Source organism: Heteronotia binoei, chromosome 2, assembly GCF_032191835.1.
Source record: "Heteronotia binoei isolate CCM8104 ecotype False Entrance Well chromosome 2, APGP_CSIRO_Hbin_v1, whole genome shotgun sequence".
NCBI classification, from domain to species: Eukaryota; Metazoa; Chordata; class Lepidosauria; order Squamata; family Gekkonidae; genus Heteronotia; species Heteronotia binoei.
The window spans coordinates 158,073,389-158,098,614 of NC_083224.1; the positions used below are offsets into that span (position 1 = coordinate 158,073,389).

Consider the following 25,226-nt stretch of genomic DNA (forward strand, 5'->3'; position numbering starts at 1 on the left):
AGTGCCTTCCAGCAAACTGTTAGTGAGCTAGAAGACCATACTCTTCTGCAACTGTATACTAAATTAGATAAGCACACCCACCATACACATACAAAAAAACCCTTAAGAAATCACCATGATGCCCATGAGTTTCTCTTACAACACAGTGTTGTACTAAAAGAAGACAATTTGCATGTCCTCATTTGGAAGCCATAAAAACATTACCTCATTTTTTTCTTGCTTGACCAGTCCTTGATTCTGTGCTCCATTTACTGGCTCTTTGTCTGAAGTTGAGTTCTGGCACATGGTCTCATTGCCAGAGGAGGGCTGGGAATCTACAGGAGTGTCACTTCTTTAACAGTTACAGAGACAAAAAGGGAATTAGACTTATTTCTATTGGACATCATATATGTATTTGAATTTAAACATGTATAAAACAAAAACTCACAAGCTTAGGGCAGAAAGGGCTTTCTACAACAAGACATTTCTTAAATTCACAGCCCTTTCCTGTCACTAAAGAACAAGCAAGGGACACAATTAACTTGCCTTAGCTTTCCAGAATAAAAAGTCTTGGTACAGGGAAGGTGATGTAAAAAGGACAAAGTAGGACTGAAACTCTACTGACTCATGAGACAACCACCAGCAAAATTCATTCACTGGGAAACAACAAATGATGGTCACCAAATGGCTATCATTCTCCTGCACAGAATTAAGAACTATAACAGAAGTAGGCAGAATATCCTATGTGATCCATTGCCATACCAACAGTAATTGAGAACCTCAGAAATTTCTCAAGAAGCCTCCAGAGATCACTGGCATAGAGTGTGTTGGCTTGCTGTGGGAGGCTGGGGAGAGTTTAGCAATCTGGCTGGTGTACCGTCCGCCTAACGCATCGGCCAGTGCCTTGCCATCCCTGATGGAGGCTGTAGCAGGCTGGGCCTTGAAGTACCCTTGACTAATAATCTTGGGTGACTTCAATGTCCATGCCGAGGACGCAGCCTCTAGTTGGGTGATGGATCTAGTGTCTTCCATGGCAACACTAGGACTCTCCCAATATATAACATGGTTGGACCACTATGCCCTGAGGGCCCGTGTGATTATCCCATTCCTGCCCTGTTTAGGTGGCAAGCAGGTTTTAGCTCACCCTCGAAGCCAGATGGACCCTATGCGGTTTCAGATGGCTTTGCGGGATCCCTGGCCCTCTGGTGACTTGTTGTATGATCTTGCAGAAACTTGGAACAACTAGCTCTCCACAGCTATTGATGAGATCGCTCCCCAGCATCCTCTTCATCCTCACTCACAATTGGCACCGTGGTATACCCCGGAGCTATGATCGATGAAGCAGCAACTAAGACAACTAGAGAGTCAGTGGTGACGTACTCCTGACGAAATGACGAGAACATCTTATAGGTCATTTATGCAGACCTATGAGATGGCAGTCCAGGTCACAAAGAAGGCTTACTTCGCGACCTGGATTGCGTCTGCAAACTCACGCCCAGCACAATTATTTAGTATAATTTGGTCAATAACAAACTTATCACAAGGTAAACAAAATGTCAGGGAATTGGAAATAGGCTGCAAGGCTTTTGCGAGTTTTTTCGCAGATAAGGTCTCGTCACTCCAAAATGACTTGCCCGTCACACTTGATACAGTGAGTGAACTCGAGGCACTGAGCATATCTTCTAGTCCATCTTTGAATTCCTTCACTTCACTCAGTCTGGAAGAAGTCAACAGGACCCTTCTTACTGTGCACGCTACCACCTGTGCGTTGGATCGATGCCTGTCTTGGCTAGTATAAGCTAGTCAGCGATGCTACGTGAATCACTACAGGTGATTATCAACAGATCCCTTCTAGAGGGAATCTTTCCTGCGCCTCTTAAAGAGGCTGTGGTATATCCCCTCTTTAAAAAGTCAACTGCAGACCTGACCAAATTGGCGAACTATTGGCCAGTGTCGAATCTACCCTTTCTGGGTAAGGTTACAGAGTGGGCTGTGGCGACTCAGTTACAAGGGTTTCTGGATGACACTTCTGCACTGGACCCATTCCAGTCCAGCTTTCATCCAGATCAAGGGGCGGAAACGGTTTTGGTTGCCCTCATGGATGACCTCCTGCAACATCTGGATCAAGGCGGCTCAGCGGTGCTGTTGTTGCTAGATCTGTCAGCCGCTTTTGATACGATTGACCACCAGCTACTGTCCAGCCGCCTCGCCACCATGGGGATTCGGGGGTCTGCCTTGCAATGGCTGGCCTCTTTCCTTCAAGGTCGGGGACAAAGGGTGGTGATAGGGGAATAATTGTCCTGAAGACACCCACTCACAAGTGGTGTGCCGCAAGGGGCAGTTCTTCCTCTCTTCCATCAATCTGACCATGCAATGTTTCTACTAGCTCTCTGTCTGTTGGTAGATCCAGTACAAACCTACCCCTATCTCCAAACCTCTCATGGCCTTGCCCCTCTCTCTCTCTCTCTCTCCACTCTTCTATCCCAATACATTCCTGCACAAGACATTCAGTCTTTCAGTTCCTTCGTGTAACTCATGTGAGGGTGTTCTGCTCCCAGATTAGACCTTGGTATCCTTTAGGCCCAGAACCTCCTCAAAGAGCACTTATGCAATACCATCGCTGTCTATTCCTTCAAGTCTCTCCATGAAACTTACTTCTTTAGTGAAGCTCATGGTTTTGCCTTCATTTCTTTGAAATTAACCCTAAATAACTACAGCCAAATTGTTATTTACTATTGTCCCAATACTACTTGTCTCTCTGTGGTCTTTCCTTAGATAGATTTAGTGTCATATGTGGCTTAGGGCAGGAACCTGGCTTTTTGTTTGTTCCTCTGTAAAGCACACACACACATTGTAGGTAGTAATAATAAAAACAGGACTCTGGTTCATCTTGGAGGAGGACCTCAGTGTCAGAATTGGAGACACTGGTGCAACAGCTGCTGGTTGGGAAACAGGTAGAGGCTGGGCCTGTTCAGATACTTTAGAGTAATATCTTTTGCCATCCTGTGAGTGCTTCTTCCTTTCCAGAATGGGGCGGGGAGGGAGGATGAGGATTTAAAATCTGTGTGCTCTGGAAAAGCTCAAGAATGATCAGTCTATGTTTTGTCCCAAATCTGAAGAGGCAAACAAGAACCCCAGCCCTCAGAAAAAGCATTTCAAAAGTTCCCTTATGCTGCTACTGCAGCAGTGGTGAACCAACTGAGCAGGAGGCACAACTCTGCCCCTTTGGGTACGTACAATCAGAATGGCATCTTTGAGGAAAGAAGATTTTTCAACTTGAAGGCTCAATCCAGATACTTCCAAATCTTCATGGCACAGAGGCAATGAAGCACGAATTAACTGTTACACATTAGTTCCCATTAAGATCAGAGGCTAACATATTGACATAAGGGAAACCTAGTCTGAAGGAATTATACTACAGAGCAATTTAAAAAAACTAACTTCTTAATCTAAGTAAGGGTAATTAAGTGTAATTTACCGTTCAGGTGACTCTTCATAAATGCTGTGGCAGTCTGTGTTCTCCAGCATTAGACTTCGAGTAAGATTCTGTACTCCTGGGTAATGGAAGTTAGCAAAAGAGTGGGACATAGGAGATGTTTTTGTTCCAAGGTCTGTGATGCGTTTATCATGATTTGTTAATCCACATGAGAGTCCATCTAAAGCAGGATTTAAGGAACGGGTCATATAAGCATCAGCAGACTGAGGCCTTCTCATGGGGGATGATGGGTAAGGAGAAAGTTTGCTGATAAGGGGTGTCAAAAGGTCAGCATAGGCAGCTTTTGTAGGTTTTAGGAGTTTATCAACATGAATGTTAAGCATCTTTTGTTCAAAAGCACAAGAAAACACGGTAGAGGGCAGATTCTGAAGCCATGACAACAAGCTAAGGTCCAAATCATCACACCCATTACCACACAAAAGGTCAATGCCGAGCAACACCTCACTTTCTGTAATTTCCTCTCCTGTTGCTTTGCTCTGACAGAACTCCACACAACATTCATACAATAGCCCCTTCATCACAAGTTGAAATAAACGATTGTTGCTTGCTTTAAAGCCAGCCTCGCTTAGTTTTCTATCAGCAGGAATGAACTCTGCTACCATGATGCAAGCCTCTTCAAAACAGTGAACTCGGGCAGTGCTGGGGTTCCAGTCTTTGAATTCTGCATGGTTGGTCAGACGAGGCAATGTGAGAAGCAAACATAATTTGCTGTAGTCATCTTTAGAAGGACAATATTCTTCTAAAGCATGTAGGCACTGCACAGCCTCTTGCATTGTAAATTCCAGCTGCAACAAAAAAGAGCATCCCTGATTAAGGCTAAATCCTTTTATTTTATAGTTTGTCACTGTGTAAAAATACAACCAGATAATTCCCTCAGTTGTTGCATAATACCAGTTTCATTTTTAATACTTCAACCTAGCTTCTCAAATGTGATGGCAACTTCCACTTATTTTACTAATGTAATACAGGTCCATGTAACATTTTTCTACAGAAGCTCTGGTAACCTGCACTAAATGTTATTACACCCATCCACCGCAGAACTGTGTGAAATGCCTCTTTATTTACTATAAATATACTACTGGCAGAAGCTCTGCTGTACAAGGATTCCCTGCTCCAGTGGGCATAGTATGGTTCTTCATACTATAGTAACTCATATTTCAGGAATTACTGCATCAAATGATTCTATAGCTCTTACTGTTAAAACTTTATATATATTTCACATTCAATATATTCGTATAATTATGAACAAGAGGCAGGACTCTGCTTTAAAAAGTGTATTTTATAAGCCTGACATGCATAGAGTTAGTGTCTTACATGCTGAGGCTCATCTTCTGCAGACATTGCATTATTTACACATAAGGCTTCTAAAAACTTCTGCTTCAGGATGATATAGCGAAACCTGCAGACAAAAAGATTAAAAAAATCCAAATGAGATAGGTACAGTAAGTTCAATGAATATAAAATGTATCTGGTTATCTACTAACTGCATCCTGTAATTCCTGATCATAATAGTGACAGCTTTTCTTAAGCTCTCTTTTGCTTTTATTTAAAGTAATGTAATCTCACTGTGAGAGTTGCAATGTGTTATTCTTATGCAGTTCATTTATTTGCAGGGGAAAGAAAAAAAAACCAAACTAAAGCTGCCATACTAATCATTTTAAAACTGTTTTAAAAATCATACAAAGGTTGTAGGTGAAAGTTGAATAGTGCTCCATAACTAAAATGCCCATTATGGGATAATGGAGGCTGAAGTTACAATTTTCCCAACATTTTATGCCATCATAATGAAAGCTATTTTTAAGTTTACCTTTTCTTGTCAAATTTGTCCATACACTCAAGAGGCTGGATGAACTGAAGAACCTCATCCCACTGACCATCAAGGATCAACTGCCTTAAGAAGGTTGAGAAAATTTATTGAATTATGTTGAACTTTTTCTTTTATATTGACCCAAGCATGCTTACAACTGCAGCAGCTGACCTGTAAGCTTTACAAAGTTAATGCTCTGGAAAGCACTTAATAAGATTATCTTCTCATTTAAATAGATAAAAGTAAAACCTAATCCTTGTAAATAACATGCCCATGTGGCACTAAACTCTGTTCTAAAACAAGCAGCAAACATGCCTATCTAACATGGCTCTTCACCGGGTTCTTTTGGCTTAGTATTTCACAATCCAAAGACTAGCAGATTTTGGTGATGTAAAACCCAATTTAGTTGTGTAGACAGCTTCATATCAGTTTGTAATAATTTACTCTTCCACATGAAACACCCAAAAGTCACCACATTGTGTCAAATACAGAGACTTTGCTAATGTTGTACTTAGATAAAATGGGCACTTGCTTACATGCAATATAGGCTGACTTCAAAGTTTCTGTGACTGGACAATTTCACTTCCAGAACAGCTTCAACTACCAAATACACACACACACACACACACACAGCTTTAATTGTTAAGAAAAGATAATGTTTAGATATAATTTTTAAGTATTTCCAATGATTTTATACATGTCAGTTTTATGACACTCTCTTCCCACTCAAGCATAAAAATAAGTAAGCAAGCTAATGAAATATTTATCTGAACACCTGCTCCTGTGATCTGTCCCTGGTGCAATGGAAACTACAGATCTTTATGCAATTTCCTGCATGTACCCTTTGCTGAAATCAGAAGAATATAACCTCAAACACACCCAAAGAAGAGACAAAATATATGCATCGCACCAGAGGCAACATCTTACAAAATAGGCATATGCTATTAACTGAAAATTCAAATGGCTTTGGTTTTAAAACAAGATTAAATTAAGGCATTTCTTCAACTAGAGGATAGAGCCCAGAGAAAGACAGAGTTGACAACAGGGGATTATCAACTACCTTTCTCAAAAATTAAATGTAGTTCTGTAAATAGAACTGGCGCTTTAAAAACACACACACTACAGCCATACCTATCCCTCTTCCCTTTTTAGGAAGTAAAAGCAGATGAGATGGGGCTTATTTCCAAGTAAGCATGCACAAGATTCTGCTACAAACCTGAATATTTAGTTGTCTCATATAATCTATTTTATGCTATTTTGTATAGGATATTACTAGCTGAGAGAATGTTAGGTAGCAAAAAAACCCCTGCAAATTGAAAAAACCAGTCAGTCAACATCTTTACTACTTCTGAATGTTTCACATAATTGCATTTTAAATCACTGAGTTCATAGTAGATAACCTTCATGACAGTAGCATATTCAGACCCTATACGTTTCTGGCGCTTAATGGGGCTGTGAATAAAGATTATTCAGTGTTTAGCTAACACACATAGAAATGTATAATGAGATGGTCAACAAAAGGTCATGCCCATGATGGATCAAAGCAGTCATTATAGCGCAAACTCTTAACGCTGGTGAACAATCACTCAGCCGGTCTTCATATTAAGATTACCATTTCTACCTTAAGAAAAGCATATCATCACTGAACAGTCCATTAATTACTCCACTTTCTTTCTCCAGAGCCAGCATACTAATATGAAGTTTTCTTGAATTCAAAAAATCCAGTATTAGTTTGACTATTTCAGCCTCTTTTACATTCACTGTCTCTTCTGCCGTCATTGTGGAAGACTGAAAAGCAAAGAAAATAACTGCATTTCAATATAAACTGGGGGAAACTGCTGTTCATATATCATGTTAACACATATTAAATACTGTGACATTGATTTAAACAAAGAAAAACACAATATGATAGAATTCGTTGGCTGGCCTAAGTAGTAAAGTTCATGTAGTTAAGTACACCATTACTAATAATCCAACCCTGATACAAGCTTCTTATAGTTATATATTAGTGTTAACGTTAAACACCCCCTCTGTAATAATTGTACTATTATAATTTACAGCTGGCTCTTGCCCCTTACATAGAAACAAATAGGATCAGCTGAAAGTTATTATAGCCTTATATCTGCAATACTACCTTTCTTCCTTAGAGTGCCTCTTTTTATTCTCCTAATGCTTACGAGGTTTCCTCATTATACGAGGTTTCCTCAGTATCCTTACCATGGCAAGTGCACTGCTAAAGACAGAACAATACAAACATATTTTATCTTTGGAATCACACAGCATCTTGCTGCATGAAATGAATCAGTAGGATTCTGAAGCCAAAAACTATTTTTAGGATTTCTTCTTGGGAACACCAACCCCATGACTATACAGATTTCAGATCAATTTTCCAAGGTATTCATAAGCTTCAAATTCCTCTGAAGTTAAACAATTTTGAGTTCTTTTGGTATCCTATAAAATCAGGTTTATGAGTTCATGTGTTTCAATTGTTCAGCACCTTCTGGTAGCTAGGAAGACCTTAGTACTATTGTTTTAAACATCTTTCATTGCAAATAAAACAGTGCGTGTGGTTTTATACCTATGCATGCACATCTCAACAGCTACCAAAAAGCATCACAAACACTGGAAAGACAAAGATAGTTAAGGTCCAACCAAATTCATTTATTAATTCCAGTTCCAAAAACCTTTATTGGCATAATGCTCATTTCCTATCAAATAGCTGAACTTACATTATCCTTTTTTAAAACTGAAACCAATGCACACAATTGAAATACCAAAAGCATGACCGGAAAGTGCCTGGGGAAGTTCTCTCTCCTTCTCCCTACCCTCCAGTCACTGAGACCCCCTCCATAAAAAGTGTTACCTCTCACGGGGCTTTAGTGTAATTTTTTTCAAACTGGAGTACAAGGATACTTGGAAAGTTCACAAGAAAAATCTATCCAACTTGCTGATCAAGGATTGATCCTCTTGTTGGAATGGGTGGAGGAGAACCTGCTTAGCTGTACAGCTCTTGTGAGGGGACAGAGGCCTCCCTAAAATGATGGGGTGTGCTGCAGAAACTTTGAGAAGAGCTGGGAGGCATTTAAAAACATACTCTGACTCCCACACAGACAAATTTTGTGCAGTTCTGCAGAATCATTTAAAACGTGCTCCTGCTCAGAGTCAGGAATCTGAGTCATAAGCATATTTTAAGCATTTATATCCCACACTCTTATCCACATGATTCATAAGGTGATTTATAGTAAACTTTACAATCAGCATCTAAAAATCAAAATAATATTTATTTATTTATTTTTTTAAAAAATAAGAATATCTAAAACTGCAGCTAAAAATGATGGTTGCTTCCATGTTTCCATCTGTTCACACAGTAACTTCTGGAATGTTTCCCATTGTTTTTATTTGCTATTTTTTAATTAAATTCTTTTATTAAAAGGTTTCATCTGATGTTTTATCTACTGCATGAAGTAGTTTTATGTGCAATTTCTAGGTTGCTATTTATAGTTCTATTTATTGCTATTTTGTTGGTTATGAAATTTATCTCTTTAACATTTTATTTTGTGTCATGACAGTCTCCATGGACAATATGGCTTATATATGGCTTTATGTTGCTTCCACTTAAGCCATTTTGTCTAGAATCACATTGTTTATTTATGTGGTCACTGAACATCACCACCGCTGATACCTTGTAGTCTAGTGTGTTTTGTATGGTCCTCCAATCTTTTTCAGACTTAAGGGGGGGGGGTACAGAACAGAAATGAAGCACCAGCCTGCCCGGTATTAACTTGCAATGTGGTATTCATTTGCTTGGCAGGAGGTGTGGTCAGGTAGCTGACATGGTTGTAATACCTTATCCTGGTTGCACCACCACTTTAGAGTGATCTACAAAGCAATGCTACTCCTCCATTATTTTTGAATAGTTAAGCTGACAAAGAACCAAGTAGATAAGAAATGCTTCATTAAAAGGTGAAGTTTTGCAGAGCAAGTCTGACTGTGCTTACAAATATGGATTTAAAAGAAAAAGCATTTCCAGCTCTGGTCAGTGAAATAGTGTGACTGACAAGGTTTAAAACGTCAAAGAGGAAACAAGGGGTTGGATCTTACATATCAGAACAAAGTCCCTTGAGCCAGAGGAACACACATTCACTAGCGCAATGGACCCATGGGACCCAACACAGGATTAGGAAATGACTGAATTAGGAATTAGGATTAGGAAATAACTAAAGCAAGGGTGGCCAAACTTGCTTAACGTAACAGCCACATAGAATAAATGTCAGATATTTCAGAGTGCAAGACATGAACGTCAGATATTTGAGAGCTAGGAGGAAGGGAGGGAAATAGAAAAGGGAGAGGGGGAGGAAGAGAGAGGTGGAAAGAAAGCAACTTTAACTTTAAATGCTTTCTCCAAGGCACCAGCTGGGTTGACAAAGTGATTTACAGAAAGAAATGCATTTCCCAAGCCAGTTGATAGGGGCTTCAAGAGCCACACAACGTGTGTGAAAGAGCCACATGTGGCTTCTGAGCTGCAGCTTGGCCACTCCTGGACTATACCAATAAGAGGGATAAAACAAAATCAAAAACTTTTGTTTATCTGTACATCAGTAGAACTGAAGCCTCCAACAGTTAACTAGCATAAGCCAACATAACTTTAAAAATATCTTAGCAAAACTGCCTGAAAATGACCAAAATATAAAGTTGGATTAAGTTGTCTGGAACTGTCTGGGGGGGAGGGGGGAGTTGCAAGCATTTTTTACTTTTCCTTAAGACTTTTTACATTTGCAAAATGCATGGGGAAATTCTTCTCAAACTGATCCTTTGCCAATCGTGGGGAACACAAGAGGAAAAGGCAGGTTTTCTGATCTGACTTTCTTGTGATAAGTCCCAAAGGGTTAAGAAATGCACCATCTACTTTTGCCATTGTCATGGGCATTACAGATCTGGGAATAACAGGGCTGGGAGCTCAAACAGAAGTAACTGCATTGGATTGTACTGTAAGTGTTCTGTCATTCTTCTTTCATCTGATAGTCAAAGAGCAATGCAACAGCAGAGTCAAATGATCCTAGTGTGAAAATGACACAAGCTTATTTTGGAAGAATAGAGATTTGGAAATTGCTATAGAAGTTATACTTCATTAGTACCTAGTGTGGTCCTTGGAAGTATATTTACATGTGATTTTACAACCTGTGATTCCAACATGTGATTTTCTGTTTGCCAGAAATAAACTATACAACCAATCCTATAGAGGACAGTATTGATTCTACAGAAGCAGAATGCTAAACTGAGAACCATTAAATATTCCAGTGGATTTAATTTCAGTCATACCCATCAAACTGGACTATAATACTTTTGGTTGCTAAACAGACCAAAGAAAAAGTAAGAGGCAGCTGGCTTACAGAAGGTGTTAGGGAACATACAGATATAGAGTGCTTTGTATGGTTGAAGGGAAACCACAAAAACCTTGGGCAGTAAATGAGATGTTTTTCGCTAATGCAGACAGCTGCTCACATTTCAACATAATTGTTTCGATTCCCATTAAGTAGTTGGGACAGACATTTGATCCTTGGAGATATTCCCTACCTAGAATAGGAATCTCAGAAGAATAAACTCTAAACACAACTCTAAACACAAAACTATATGATCTTTAAGATTACTAATTCTCTTTCCTCTTCCTCCCCAATAGACAAACCAGATTTTTCTTTTTTAAAGAATGCTATGAACTATTGAACATTAATTCATTTGTAGAAATAACTCATTAGGTACAACAACCTATACTGTTTTTATAGTTAAGACGCCATGCAAAATATTACCCCAGACTCTGCATTTTACAAATCAAAGAAGTACAGACTGCAAGCCATCCAAAAGAGTAATTCTGGTATTAAATATCTATACATGCTGATTATGCAGAAACCAACATGATACCATCCATGCTGCATATTTTGATAGTTCGTTGATTGTTTTATGGTTTTATTGTTTTACTGAGCCCATTATGGGGAAGGGCGGACTATAAATCTACTAAAATAGATAAATAAAATAAAAATAAATTATATATCATACATTACTTAGGAGTACATTACATTATGCAACGGACATTCATGATAGTGTCAACAAAAGGTACTTTCATATTAGCTATCTACACGGTAACCAGATACAAAAGGAGGGCAGGGCTTCTTATACCCCTCTCCCCAAATTGTGCAGAAGAGGGAATTTCACCAGGTGCTGGTTTTCTCATCCAAACAAGGCAAGCCACATATATTGAAATCCTGTTTTATCCACCACAACTAAAAATACAAAAGCCCTAACCTCCTTTGCATCTGATCAACTGCTGTAAGATTCTGATATAAGAACATTACACATAGTTTCATTGGCAAAGAGCCTTGGACAGCTCCCTATTATGTATTCCAGATCTCCACTGGGAAAATGCAACCTTGTGTTCTATTGCTGTAGTAGCAAACAAGTAGGTGAGTGATTACCATTAGCATGAGTTTCTAGAACCAAAATTACTAACCACTTTTGTTTAATTCATTGCCATTAAGTAGAGATTAACTAACCCTAATATAACTGTTGTTCTTGCTACATACACCACCTCTTTATGGCCTTCAGAAGCTGGATCAGGTAACACATTCAGTGAATATTATACCAGAATGCTTCTTCCAGTCCTGCCTGAATGCCAAAAGTAAGAAGCCTCAAGCACAATAGAACTATTGTGGCTGTCTCTTCCAGACAAAAATTTCCTATTTTTTATGCAGGCAATGAAGAATTCACAGACTATGTTCTAGTAACTCCTTAACTATTTGATGGCTGCCTCTATGCATGTTGTAGAGAAACAACAACTGAATGTGCATATGCTGTTCACAGCTGACACACCGCATGTGTACTTTAAATTCAAGTAAAAGAGTGAATTGGTTCTCAATGCACAAGAGTATTTTTCCCCTAGAGAGAGAACCTGGCAACATCTATGGATGTGTTCTACACTGAAGAATAGTTAATATATTAAAGGGCAACCCCCCCCCCTCCCAAGTCCACACTACAGCAAAACACTGAGGATTCATCCCTTAATTTTTTTTTCATCGTGACTTTCACTCCTGAATTAGCAGCAGATAATGAGAGTTTCAATTGTAATTTAAAAACCAAGAATATTTGTTCAGGACTCTGAGCCAAGCTTTAAAATTGTCTTGCTTTGAATAAAAGCAAACTTTGAGGGAAAGAATTGTCTTGCTTTGAGTAAAACAACATACTGCATTATTCAGGTTTTAAGATACCTGAATCCAGAATAGATCCAAGTGAATCCAGAATAAAGTATGAATTGATTTCTATCACTTTTTATTTCATAAAATGTGGGTTAAAAAAGAAAAACAAATGTTTGCACTATTATGAGAGCTAAACATGGAAGCAGTCTTCATTAACAGAGTCACTAGCCTGTCTGGGAGGTGCAGGAATAAACTAAATGCATATTTGGATGAGTATCCAAATGCAAATATTGTCTACCTTTACTTTGTTGTCCATACTTTCAATGAGATGCAAATTCAGACATCCTAGCAACTATTCCCATGGAAGACCCATTGACATGTAACAAGAGTTGACTTGGATGATGGTTAGAGATGTGTAAATCCAGGGGAGAAAAAGAAGCAGTAAAAAAAAGGGGGGGCTATTTTATCCTCCCTAAGGATTCCCCTTCACTCAATTTTCACAATAGAAAAATTGGGAACTTTGAAGGAACACTGAAAAATGCCCATTTTTTCCCTTTAGGAATAAATGAGATTAAAAAAATTATTAAGTTTTCATCAGCAAAAGTAGTTTGGGTTTTATAGGACAGTACTGCATATATTTCAAATTTCCCAAAAAAGTCCTTGATGGGGGGAAGCTGATAGGGAGGAATTCCTATACTTTAAAATTTCTGGAATTTTTCTCTAATGTTGGTCCCTGCACTTTTAAAACACCACATCTGTCTGTACTTCAGTTGACTGCACAATGAAGAACTATGTTTTAAGGATTACACAACCAGATAAACTGGTCTTAAGAAACAAAAGCTTAGGAACTGGGAGCATTCTGGACAGTTAAAATGCTACAGAAAAACAAAACTGACACATACTAAACAAATCTGGTTAAATGTGTTTTATATTGTAGGACGACAAGCCATAGAAAATAAAGGTTTATTCATACTGAAAGATAAATAGCTTAAAAAAATTTTTAAGTATGAATTTTTAAGTAAAAAATTCAGTATGAATAAACCTTTTTAAAAACCTTTTAAAAAAGGTTTATTCATACTGAAAGATAAATAGTCTTTAAAAAATCTCAAAGACACAGCTCAAGTTCTACTGCTAGGACATATGGCACACAACATCATCAAACTGATCCAAGACTTAAAAATGACTGAAGGGCCAGGATTTAGACTGTCTTTCTTTTCAATACACATTCTGAATTTAGAAATTTTCTACCATTTAAAATTTGTTCCTGTGAACACAGCTTCACAATCTAAGACAACACAGAATTTGTTATTGTTTTGCAGCAGTGTACGTCACATGTGCTTTCTCCACACTACGGCTTATATTGGTAATATATGACAGCCTTTTTCATCCAGATAGAACTAACTAAAGCTGTTGATTATATCATCCTTTGCCTATTTCTGACAATGGCTATTACCCACTTTTTACGTTAAGTCTTGTCTATATTGCATGATAACAGCACTGCAGGACAGAAAAACAGAGCAATGCCACCAAAGGACAGTCTATTGCCTGAAGCTCTTCACTTGTCCTCTCTACTTATTAGTTTCATGTTGCTATACACTAATACCAAGTGACTTCAAGGCCACTTGTAGTTTAAAAGCACGTTTAATGTATCAAATGTATCAAGTCTACAAATGTACTACTATGCTGCTAGAAGATCTAATTTTAATTTCACCTGAGGATACAGATATTGCATGCAGAAGTCTGTCTGTAACATGCTCTCTTGACCCTTACCCTTCTTGGTTAGTGATCTTGTAATAAAACCACCTTAAGAGGCAAACAGCAAAAAAAAGACATAGATATACACAGCAACATCAACAAAATGCTTCAAGAGGAAACAACAGGAACTAAAAACAAAAGACTCTGTACCAGGAAAATAGATGTGGGAATGATTTTTCCACATCTAGGTAATCATACATACACTGAAAAACCCCTGTCATTGCCAGCCATCTCATTTAAGGAAAATTAACTCTGAGACCTCCAAAGATGATCTCAAATGCTAGGCAAGCCCATATGGAAAGATCTTGTAAGTTTCTTCGTCCTGCACAATTTTAATTTGACCCAGAAGTAAATAATAGACAATGCAGTTCTTTTGGTACTAGTTATAGTTTCCTATAACTAATACCAGTCTTAGGTCTATTATACATGCACAGTGTATTGCTGACTGTCACTGAGGTTGAGTCATGTGACTTGAATGTGAATGTTGTGCATGCACTTGGCACCTTTTTCTTCGGTTTTTCTCCTAGGAACTGATTAGCACAGCACTCCATTACAACTGCATTACAGAGAGAAATGTCCAAAAAGTTCCAACTTTCTCATCATAGAAAGCTTCTTGCTCAACAACAACAACAACAACAAAATTTTATTTGTATCCCGCCCTCCCCGCCGGAGCAGGCTCAGGGCGGCTAACAACATAATTTAGGTTTAATTATACAAATAGATAAAATTATGTTTAAACATCATGAACATTTTAATTAAAAATCTGCTTAAGTTTTAAAAATTAAATTAAATTAGTAAAAGTGCTAATACTATGTTTGCTTTTTATGATGGCGGTTTCCTTAGCAATTTCCGTTTTCATCAGCGAAAGCCAGTCGGAAGAGGAAGGTCTTGCAGGCCCTGCGGAACTGTTCAAGGTCCCGCAGGGCCCGCATTTCCTCTGGAAGTTGGTTCCATAGCCTCAGAGCTATAGAGGAGAAGGCCCGGTTACGGGTACATTGCAGCTTCACCTCTCTCGGTCCGGGAATAGTCAACAAGTTTTTCCCGGCTGACCTCAGTGCTCTCTGGGGTTCATATGGGGAGAGACGGTCCCTAAGGTAGACAGGTCCTCGACCATATAGGGCTTTAAAGGTAATGACCAGCACTTTGTAACGAACCCGGTATGTAACTGGCAGCCAGTGCAGTTCGCGCAGCCCAGGCTGTATGTGCTCCCATTTAGGAAGCCCCAGCAACAGTCTGGCCGCTGCATTCTGCACCAGCTGTAGCTTCCGGGTTCGGTACAGAGGCAGCCCCATGTAGAGGGCATTACAGTAATCCAGTCTCGAGGTGACCGTTGCATGAAGCACCATTGCCAGATCTTGGCGCTCTAGGAAGGGAGCCAACTGCTTTGCCCGCCTTAGATGGAAAAAGACTGACTTGGCAGTGGCTGCAATCTAGGCCTCCATTGATAGTGCAGGCTCCAGTAAAACTCCCAGGCTCCTAACCCGGTGCACCGCTTTCAGCGGCGCCCCGTCGAAGACAGGGAGAGGTATTTCCCCTCCCCGTGCGCCCCGACCTAGACAAAGGACTTCTGTCTTCGCTGGATTCAGTTTCAGCCCGCTCCTCCTCAACCAGGTTGCCAAATCCTGCAGGGCCCGGTCTAAATTCTCTGGGACGCAGTCAGGCCGGCCGTCCATTAGCAGATAGAGTTGGGTGTCATCTGCATATTGATGGCACCCAAGTCCATGTCTCCTGGCAATCTGGGCAAGGGGGCGCATATAGATATTAAATAACATTGGTGAGAGAACTGCCCCCTGAGGCACTCCACAGTCCAGTGTGCGCCTCTGGGACCGCTCGCCCCCAATTGCCACCCTTTGTCCCCGATCTTCAAGGAAGGAGGAGAGCCATTGTAAGGCAGACCCCCTCACCCCTACATCAGCGAGGCGGCGGGTCAGTAGCCAATGGTCGACCATGTCAAACGCAGCCGACAGGTCCAGCAACATCAGCACCGCCGCACCGCCCCGATCCAGATGCCGTTGGAGATCATCTACCAGGGCGACCAGTACTGTCTCCGTCCCATAACCCAGGCGAAAGCCGGACTGGCAAGGGTCTAGGATGGAAGCGTCATCCAGAAAGCTATGCAACTGTGACGCCACTGCCCTCTCTATGATTTTACCTAAAAACGGTAAATTAGAGACCGGTCAGTAGTTTGCCAATTCGGCCGGGTCTGCTGTACATTTTTTCAAGAGGGGACGGACCAAAGCCTCTTTTAGAGATGATAGAAAGCGCCCCTCCGAGAGGGATCTATTTATGATGTCCCGTAAAGGACATTCAAGCTCCGTCAGGCAGGATTTAATTAGCCAGGAGGGGCATGGGTTCAAATCACAAGTTGTAGGGTGCGCAGAGGAGAGGATTCCATCAACTTCCTCCAGGTTGAGCGGGTCGAAGTGATCCAGAGTTAAATCGGAAGACAGGCACGGGGCCTCGGGCTCATGTACTGTATCCAAGGTGATGGGCAGGTCCTGGCGGAGCGACGTGATTTTGTCTGCAAAAAATTTCGCAAAAGCCTTACAGCCTATTTCCAATTCTCTAACGTTTGGTCTGCCTTGGGGCAGTGTGGTTAAATGTCCAATTATTTTAAACAATTGTGCCGGGTGCGAATTTGCAGACGCAATCTTGGCCGCGAAGTACTTCTTCTTCGCGGCCTTGACTGCCATCTCGTAAGACCTCATAAGCGTTCTGTAGGATGTTCTCGCCGCTTCGCCACGAGTGCGCCGCCACTGCCTCTCTAGTCGTCGGAGTCCTTGTTTCAACCAGCGTAGCTCCAAGGTATACCAAGGAGCCAGCCTTGAACGAGGACGCAGAGGACGTCGGGGTGCGATCTCGTTGATTGCCCCGGATAGCCGATCTTGCCAGGCATCAACCAGGGCATCAAGGGAATCGCAAGGCGGCCAAGGATCCCGAAGAGCCGTTTGGAACCGTTCCGGGTCCATCAGGCTCCGCGGGCGAGCCAAAATAGGCTCTCCGCCCTTACAGGGTTGTGGTAGCGTCTCCATACGAGCCTGGAGGGCTAAGTGATCTGACCATGGTATTGCCTCTGTTGCGATTTCGTTCACTTGAATCCCTTTACATTTCTCACTTTACATCTCTGGTCACCCACACACCAAAATGCATGGGGTACTGAAATCCATGTTGCTTGTACTGGAGATGTTGCTATCTCCAGCATACCTCAACCAAACCAATACCAGCCTGGGGGGGGGGGGGGAGCTGCTTGAATTTTTTTTTTTTGCATATAAATCAAAAAAAATTATAGATTCATTATAATTCATACCTATTCCAACAGAAAAGTGTACAACAATAACAAATCAAAATCAGCACAAATTAATAACATCTCACCTGAGGTAACATAAACTAAAGTTGATCTATCTCTTTGGAGATTACGTCATGTGTTACCATTCCACACTTCTTAATATGTATATATGTATGTCTATTTATATTTTTCACTGTGCACATCCACTGGGTGTTCTTTTTTCTGCATTGATTTTTGTCTCCCTTCAGCACCCAGTGAAAGCAAGGCAAAACACCTGTGCATAACAGGCCTACTGTTACTTTATGTACTAAATGAGGCTTTGAAATTATCTTATATAGGGTTGCCTTCAAAAGTGCATTACAGTAACCAACCCTGGATCATCCTGGTCACTTTAGTTTAGGACTGCATTGCATGACAACCAAGGGAAGTATGGCCCTACTGATTTTCTTGAATCACTTAGCAGCTCTCAGTACCTTTAACTTTATTAATAACTTATCTGAACTGGGAGCTGCCACAGGGCAGGTTTTAGAAGGTGTTGCTGGGAGACTACTGTTCCTACTCGTGGGAAATGCCCTCCAGGGTTCCTTCAAGAATACAAATTTTCTCTCTGATCCTCTGCAATGTTTACATGAATCTACTGTGGGAGGATATCCACTGTGGGAGGATATCAGAGAAAACTAGGTGAGGTGCTATCAACATGATGACATCCAATTTTATTTTTCCTTTTCATCATGGCCAGTTGAAACAGTTGTGCCCCTAAATGAATGTCTGAGAGTGAATGAATGCAGTCCAGATAAAACAGAACTGTTGATGGTGGTGTGCACTAGCCTATGAATAGACTAAGACAATTCCTTGTGGAAATTTGCTTTTCACCATTTTAGCTCCTTGACTGTTTTATGGGTGGTTGGTATGATGCTGAATATCTTGTTATCTGTTCTGATGGTGGCTTTTAAATGGGTAGGATGCTAGACAGGTAGGATATTGCTACCATTTCAGTTCAGAAGGGAACCAGAAGATATAGGGGTGGGAAGTTTTACAGATGGCCAATTGTACATGAATGCTTGTTGTTTATCTGACCTGCATCCCATCCTAAGAGGTGCAAGAACTTCTTTTTCTCTGCCTTTTTAAAAATACTGTGCCATTCCAGTTGCTGGTCAAAGATAAAATCAATCTAGTTTGCGAGAGAGACTTTGTTGGAAGAAAATGATGTGGTTATGAAATTCTTCATTAACCCCACACTGGAGGCTGAGGGAGTGGAGCTATCAACACTGAGAGTTTCTTGCAAACTTCAGTGCACTCTACTATTTATGGTTTGTTCCTTATGTTAGGTTCAGCAGATAAATTGGGAATTCTACTTGTTTATCAGCTGTCTAGGTCCCTGCAGGGCACCCTGTCTGACCTGGCAGAAGTGCTCTTGGGCTTGATGCTGGAGATACCAAGAATGATTGCACTGGGGGACTCCAACAGTTATGCCAAGGGCACCTGGCCAGCTCAGGGTTTTGTAGCCTATATGGCTACCATAGGCATGTCATAGGTTGTGATGGACCTAACACATGAAAAGGGTGTTTTCTGCACTGGGCCTTTGGGGGAAGATTCCATCTGGGTGTTGGAGGTTCCGCCTGTGCCCATGGTCTGACCTTTGTCTATTCAAAGTTATTGTGGCTCCAACATTCTGAGAAAATGGGAACCAGTTAAAATATTCCACCCATGGAGACATATAGATTCTTCTGGATTTCAGAATGCTCTAGGAAGTGTTAGGATCCTATGACAGCTCTTTGAGGTTGCAGTGGGAACCTTGAACATGAAGTTCCAGACAGCTACTTGTCAACCACTCCCATCCTTAAAACAGAACCCAGTCACTTAGTTTACTATGGAGCCAGGTAACCTGAAGAGGACCCGGAAATGTTTAGATAGATAGATAGATAGATAGATAGATAGATAGATAGATAGATAGATAGATAGATAGATAGATAGATAATTTTATTTATATCCCGCCCTCCCCGCCGGAGCAGGCTCAGGGCGGCTAGAGCAGTGTTGGTGGACATAGACAATGAATCTACCAGAGTGTACCATAAAGCTTACTGAAGGAGGCAGCTTACTAGGAGGCAGCTAACTATGCATCAGCTAGTTCATGACCAGCTCAATTGTTTAAGCTTGCTGATGTAAGCCTTCAAATTCTCAAGAACAGCTAATCAGTTGTGACACTTGTGCAAAGATTCTTTTGCTACTAAAATCTCTACAATATGTTCTACTCTGGATTCCAGTTGCAATATAGTTCAAGCAGAAGAAATGCCTAGGACATCATCTGGTGAGTTTGATTTAAAAAAAAAAAAAACGCAGTTACCATTGACAGGATCTTGGGATGCATAAAAGTAATGTGCCCCACGTCCTGGTCCACACTGGTTGATTTATAATTTGTTTGTTACATGATTTCTGCAATCACTTACACAGGACATCTTCTTTCACCTACTCAAAGAGATGGTTGCCTGTCCATTACTTTAAAAACCACTGTTACATAAAATGATGTAGCCCAGTCTCTAGTCAGGGCAAGTTGATTGAGATGGCAGCAGTTGTGGACTACCTTCATATCTCCTTGGATAACTCATCTGCTCTGGAAACTTTTCGGTCAGGCAAGGTTGCAAGGCAGAGATAGCACTGTTGGCTTTTTGGTGGAACGCAAATAAGAGCCATACTTCTTTGTTACTTATCAGCAACATTTAATATAGTGGACCATACCATTTTGTTGAGAGATTTGGAGGTAGGAGAAGGTATCAGAAAATGCACTTTGGACTGATCCAAGTCATTCCTTATAGGCATGATGCAGAGGGTTGCTGCTGGGGGCCAGTTGCCATCAGTGTGGAATTTGTCCTGTGGGTTTCACAAAACTCTATCCATGCTAATCAGTCTCTACATACTGTTCTTGTTCTGTGCTCTTCAGGCAGGCCCAGTCAGGTCTTCTCTGCAGCAGTGCCCTCAGGTCTAGATAGCAAGGTTTGGAAGCATCGACAAGTGTTGGCAGCCAGGAGCTGGGACTGGAAACAAGGAACTGGAACAGGCACACAGACTTGCACCTAGTGGACTGGTTGATCCAGCAAGGCAGCTTTCCCAAGTCACAGCCTAAACAGGATGGGAAGTGATCAGGCTCAGCTGTCCTACTTGCAGGTGTTGAACTCCTCCTGCTGTATTGTGCTATGACCAGGATCCTGAAAAGAATTATTGCTCTCACTGCCTAGCTCTGGGATGGGGCTGCATGCAGCCAATCAAGCATGTCATCTCCCTTTAGGTCACCCTGGCCCAGGCCTTCTGCCATTGCCATTCCTGCAGAGTGAGTGTATCACTTGGAAAGCTATGGGCTCAGGTCCACATCCTGCCCAGCTGGTGACTATTTCAGGAGCTGATAACAAGGCCTCCTTAACAGGCTCAGGGGGGATGGTCTCCGGTGCTTCTGGACCATTGTCAGCAGGTGCCTCTGCCATTTTGAGCCTGGTGGTCCTGGTGGCCTTGGCCCCTCAGACTCTTCCTCTGAAGACTCCTAGACTGAGTAGCTGAGCTGGTTGGACAGGCTCATGATAACCATTAAAAGAAGAAATCATTCGCCAATATGGCGATGATCTATCCATATGCAGATTATATTCCAGCTTTATATTTCTTTATTCAAATCATCTGGTGATAAACCACTGCCTACCTGCTGTGGTTAAATGGCTAAAAGTGAGCAAACTCAGTCCTAACATAGCAGAAGTAGTGCTAATATGGAAACACTGTTTCGCATATTTGCTGGGGTTACTTGCTGAGTCAGTTATGAGTCTAGGGGTTACAATGGACTCAGTATTATTGCTGGAGAAGCAAGTTAACACAACTGCCAAAATGCTTTCTTTCACCTTACTTTAGCTTGAACTATGGGTCCTTACCTTAACTTAGCTGATCTGGCCAGGTGTATCTGAGCTACAGGGATCTTAAATCTATAATACAGTATACTATAATACTATATGAAGTCAGCTCACATAACAACTGCTCAAAAGTCTGGTTACTGTATCGTCCAAATTAGATGTCTGCAATTACTCTAATGGGGGTGCTTTTAAGGACAGCTTTGAAGCTCCAAGTGGTACAGAATGGCACTGCCTATTAATAAATACAGATCACCAACAGAACTATGGAAATGTATATGCGTACCCTTAGAATTACCATTCATTGTGGAGTACTAGAGCAGTAAAAGTTACTAGTAGTAGTTTTTATGGCAAGGATAAAGTAGAATTCTCCCTCTATTTCCTTCAACATACTTTTCTGCTGCTATAGTATTTGGGTCAATCTGTTTTAATACAGCAGGGCTACATAAAGGAACAATAGAGCAAAAATCCAGGTGTCTAAATGCCACCAAAATCTAAGAAAACCCTGCTCCTAATACTGAGGATGTTGAAGAAGTGGGTTTGTCATCTGATGGATGCTGTGTGGGGGACCTGGCCACCATATCCACTTCCATGAATTGAATAAAAGATTGCCAAGTCACAGAGCATGCTTTCTGGATAGGCATAAAGCCTGACACCTTGGGATAAAGGGGGAGAGAGTCAGAAAGCCTCACTGACACATTCAGATATGCCTGTTCTTCCTTTCAAATTAGTTCCTAGAACATTAGGATGGTTCCACTGTAAAGGAAAAAACCAAGGGCAAACAACCAGAAAATGGACATAGGCAGCCACAATCCAAGCTTGACAAGGATAATGACAAAGGGAAACTGAACAGCCAGCATCCTAACAACTCTATGTACAGGTTATCACCAATATGCTTCTCACTCATCCTTATAAGCCACAGACTTTATTCATCAAATTGATATTGTTGTTCATTATAACCTAAGACTATTAGTCTTCCATCCTTCTGTTCTCACCAGTCTCTGTTATTCTGGATACTTTTAATTTACAACCTAGAATTTGTCTAGATTAATGAAATACTACAAATAAGTATGGCAAGATCTAAAATAAGGTAAATTATAATTACTAAGTATACAATTAATTTGGGTGGAATTTAACCAAGTATCTCTTCTTGGAAAATTGCTATATAGAGATTAGCATGAGTCACTGTCACAAATACTTTTATCAGCATATTTTGGTTTATTTAGCTTCTCTCAGCCATGACCTGCTGTCATTCACAGTAACACCATCAAGTTCTCACAACCTGAATAACCCTTTGACACAAAGTACTTCAGAAGAGTCAGGACATTAATCCTTATGTTCATGGCATCCTTCAAACTGCAGCCATCAACAAACTAGAATGAACAAAGAACAGTGTGCTCCTTTATCGTCTCAGGCTACTGCATGCACTTGCTGCAACATCTGCAACTGCCTGCTGTTCCACATTGTCAAGTTCACATTCTTTTATCCAGAATGCATCCAAACAACTGTCATCCCTTATTTGTATAGACCAGAACTGCCACTAACATGCTTTGGAAGAAGCACACACACACAAATCCATCCTTCTTTCACTGCAGCTTGACTGGGTGAACAAAGGATTGATACAGTGTTATGAATTGGATATTTGAACCTGTTACCTGATCCTTTGCCCTTCTATTGAAATACACTGAAATAACTAACTGATCCAACACAGTAAGGTCTTTATTTTCAATACAGTTTCTTGTGAACAAGGGCTTCTAGGATTGGGACTGTATTCCTGGAATGCTTTCACAGGAAAACATGAAATGGAAATGTCAAAACTAGTAAGGCCAAGATAGAAACCTCTCACCTATTCTCCCCACTACCACCCATGATATCACAAGTCTCTGCTTCAGGCATCCTCTCTGTCAAGCAATAAAGTACAACATTGTTTTATGTCCCCTTGTATTGGAGGGGGCAATGCCAGGGTGGGGCATAGCTTTACAAAAATTCCGATTGGCTTGCCCTGGCAATTCAGCAGTAACAAAGGAAAAACAAATTCTAGAGGGGTAGGCGTGCTGGTCTGCTGCAGCCAAAATAGCAACAAAAGAGAGAGAAAGAGAGGCATTCAGTCTTGTGTCACCTCAAAAAACATGCGTTATTTTGTTAGCATTAGGATAGCAACTGCCCCGGTTTAGATGCAAGGCAATAAAAAAAAGAGCTGAGAACGGGATGCAGGTGAGAGAACTGGGACACCTTCAGTAGAACACAAGTTGAGCAGCAAACCTGCTTTTCACCAGCAAGGCTGGAGGGGGGGGCAACGAGGCGCGAGCAGGCATCAGCCCGCAGAGGTGTGGTGGATGTTAATAAAGGGGGGAAAGGGGGGGCAACAACATCAAAAGAGAACCAGGCAAGCTGCTGGTCTCGTCTCGCCCCTCCCCTCCCCTCCTCCGCCTGCCAAACGCGCAGCTTCCCTCAGCAGTAGCCGCGTCGTCAAGCCCTTGTCCTGTCATTCTGTCAACTCCTCCAAGGACTGGCACTGGGACCAGCCTCCGCCTTCTCCTAGGAGAGGGCACCCGGGCCTCCTCTCAGGCCTCGGGCATTCCCGATTCAGCCCGTCCCCGTCACAACCCCACCCCTATTTATCAGTCAGCTCCGCATCCTTAACAACCACAAGAGGAGAACGCAGACTAAGCAAGACTCGCTGTTGCTGTCTTCCCTCTTCCAATCTACGTCACCTTCCCTCAGACCTTAACCAAGCCAAGAAAATAAAAATCCAAAAAAGACTCACCTCAAAGAGGGTCCGTCCCCAAACACTGGTGAGGGTGGCGGGGGACACGCACAAAATGGCGGCAAGCGCCTCACACTAGGGGGCTGTGGGGGGAAGGAGGAAGAGTCGAGGGGTTCTGTCAGCAGCCAGCACGGCCCGGCGCCTCCGCTTCTCCTTCAGCTCTGGCCGACACTTGCGACAGAGGCGGCGGCGGCGGCACCCTGACTGCGGTTGTCAAGCGGCTTCGCCAATCACTGCCCAGCAGCGCGGCTCCTCAGGGCCCGGCGGAGCTTGGGCGGGGAGAGAACGCAGCCGCCTCAATGGGGAAAGGGGCGGTGCCTGGGCGGTGGCTGCAAAGACAGGCTGTTCCTCTGGGAGGCGGAGAGGAGGGATGCTGGTTGTCAGTCCACAGCTGAGGGGGGGAAGGAGGGGGCGGCTTGCCCGTTGTGATCCAACACACAGGGAGTATAGTAGAGCGCCAGAATGCAGTTACTTTTTAAAACATGTATATTGTCATCGCAAAGGAAACACTGTGTGGCCTAACAGAGTAATCAACGTTACTGTTCCTTTGAAAAGAGTCCAGTGGGGAACATAGTTTATCTAATGATCTCTCTCCCTTTTATAGTAAACCCCTCTCATTTAAAACAAAGTGGCACCTTTAAAGACCAACAAAATTTTATTCAAGGTATAAGCTTTCGGATGGAAGACATGGTTGTAATGGCAGGGCCTCAGTTAATTACTCTGAGCATTCCGCAATCAAAGATGCATCTGCCCATCAGGTTCCACATATTTATCCTTCACTTAGTTTTCCCAGGAATTAAATCTAAACAAATTATAACCGTATTATAAACCAAGCTTCTTATTCCGGTTTGATCCTTGAATCTGTTAAACATCTTCATTATGCTCTATGCTAATTTACTGCGCTCTCTCTCTCTCTCTCTCTCTATGTATGGACTGGTAATTTCGATTTCATTGTATCTGAAGAAGTGTGCATGCAGATGAAAGCGTATACCTTCATTAAAACGGTTGGTCTGAAAGGTGCCACTGGACTCGGATTTTGTTCTGTTGCTTCAAACCAACATGGCTACC

General features: G+C 41.6%; 1 protein-coding gene across 4 annotated transcripts in view; it reads right to left on the bottom strand.

Moving 5' to 3' along the window:
* Positions 1-24,461, bottom strand: part of WDR47 (WD repeat domain 47) — a 44,720-nt gene extending 20,259 nt beyond the window's left edge. For all 4 annotated transcript variants that reach the window (XM_060232333.1, XM_060232330.1, XM_060232332.1 and 1 more), the window contains exons 1-6: positions 24,159-24,461; positions 6,904-7,070; positions 5,283-5,366; positions 4,790-4,874; positions 3,458-4,260; positions 205-331 (exon numbers count right to left, since the gene is read on the bottom strand). In XM_060232333.1, coding sequence (XP_060088316.1) covers positions 205-331; positions 3,458-4,260; positions 4,790-4,874; positions 5,283-5,366; positions 6,904-7,061 — 1,257 coding nt within the window. In that variant the 5' untranslated portion in view covers positions 7,062-7,070; positions 24,159-24,461. The remainder of the gene's footprint in view (positions 1-204; positions 332-3,457; positions 4,261-4,789; positions 4,875-5,282; positions 5,367-6,903; positions 7,071-24,158) is intronic.
* Positions 24,462-25,226: the final 765 nt, after the last annotated feature.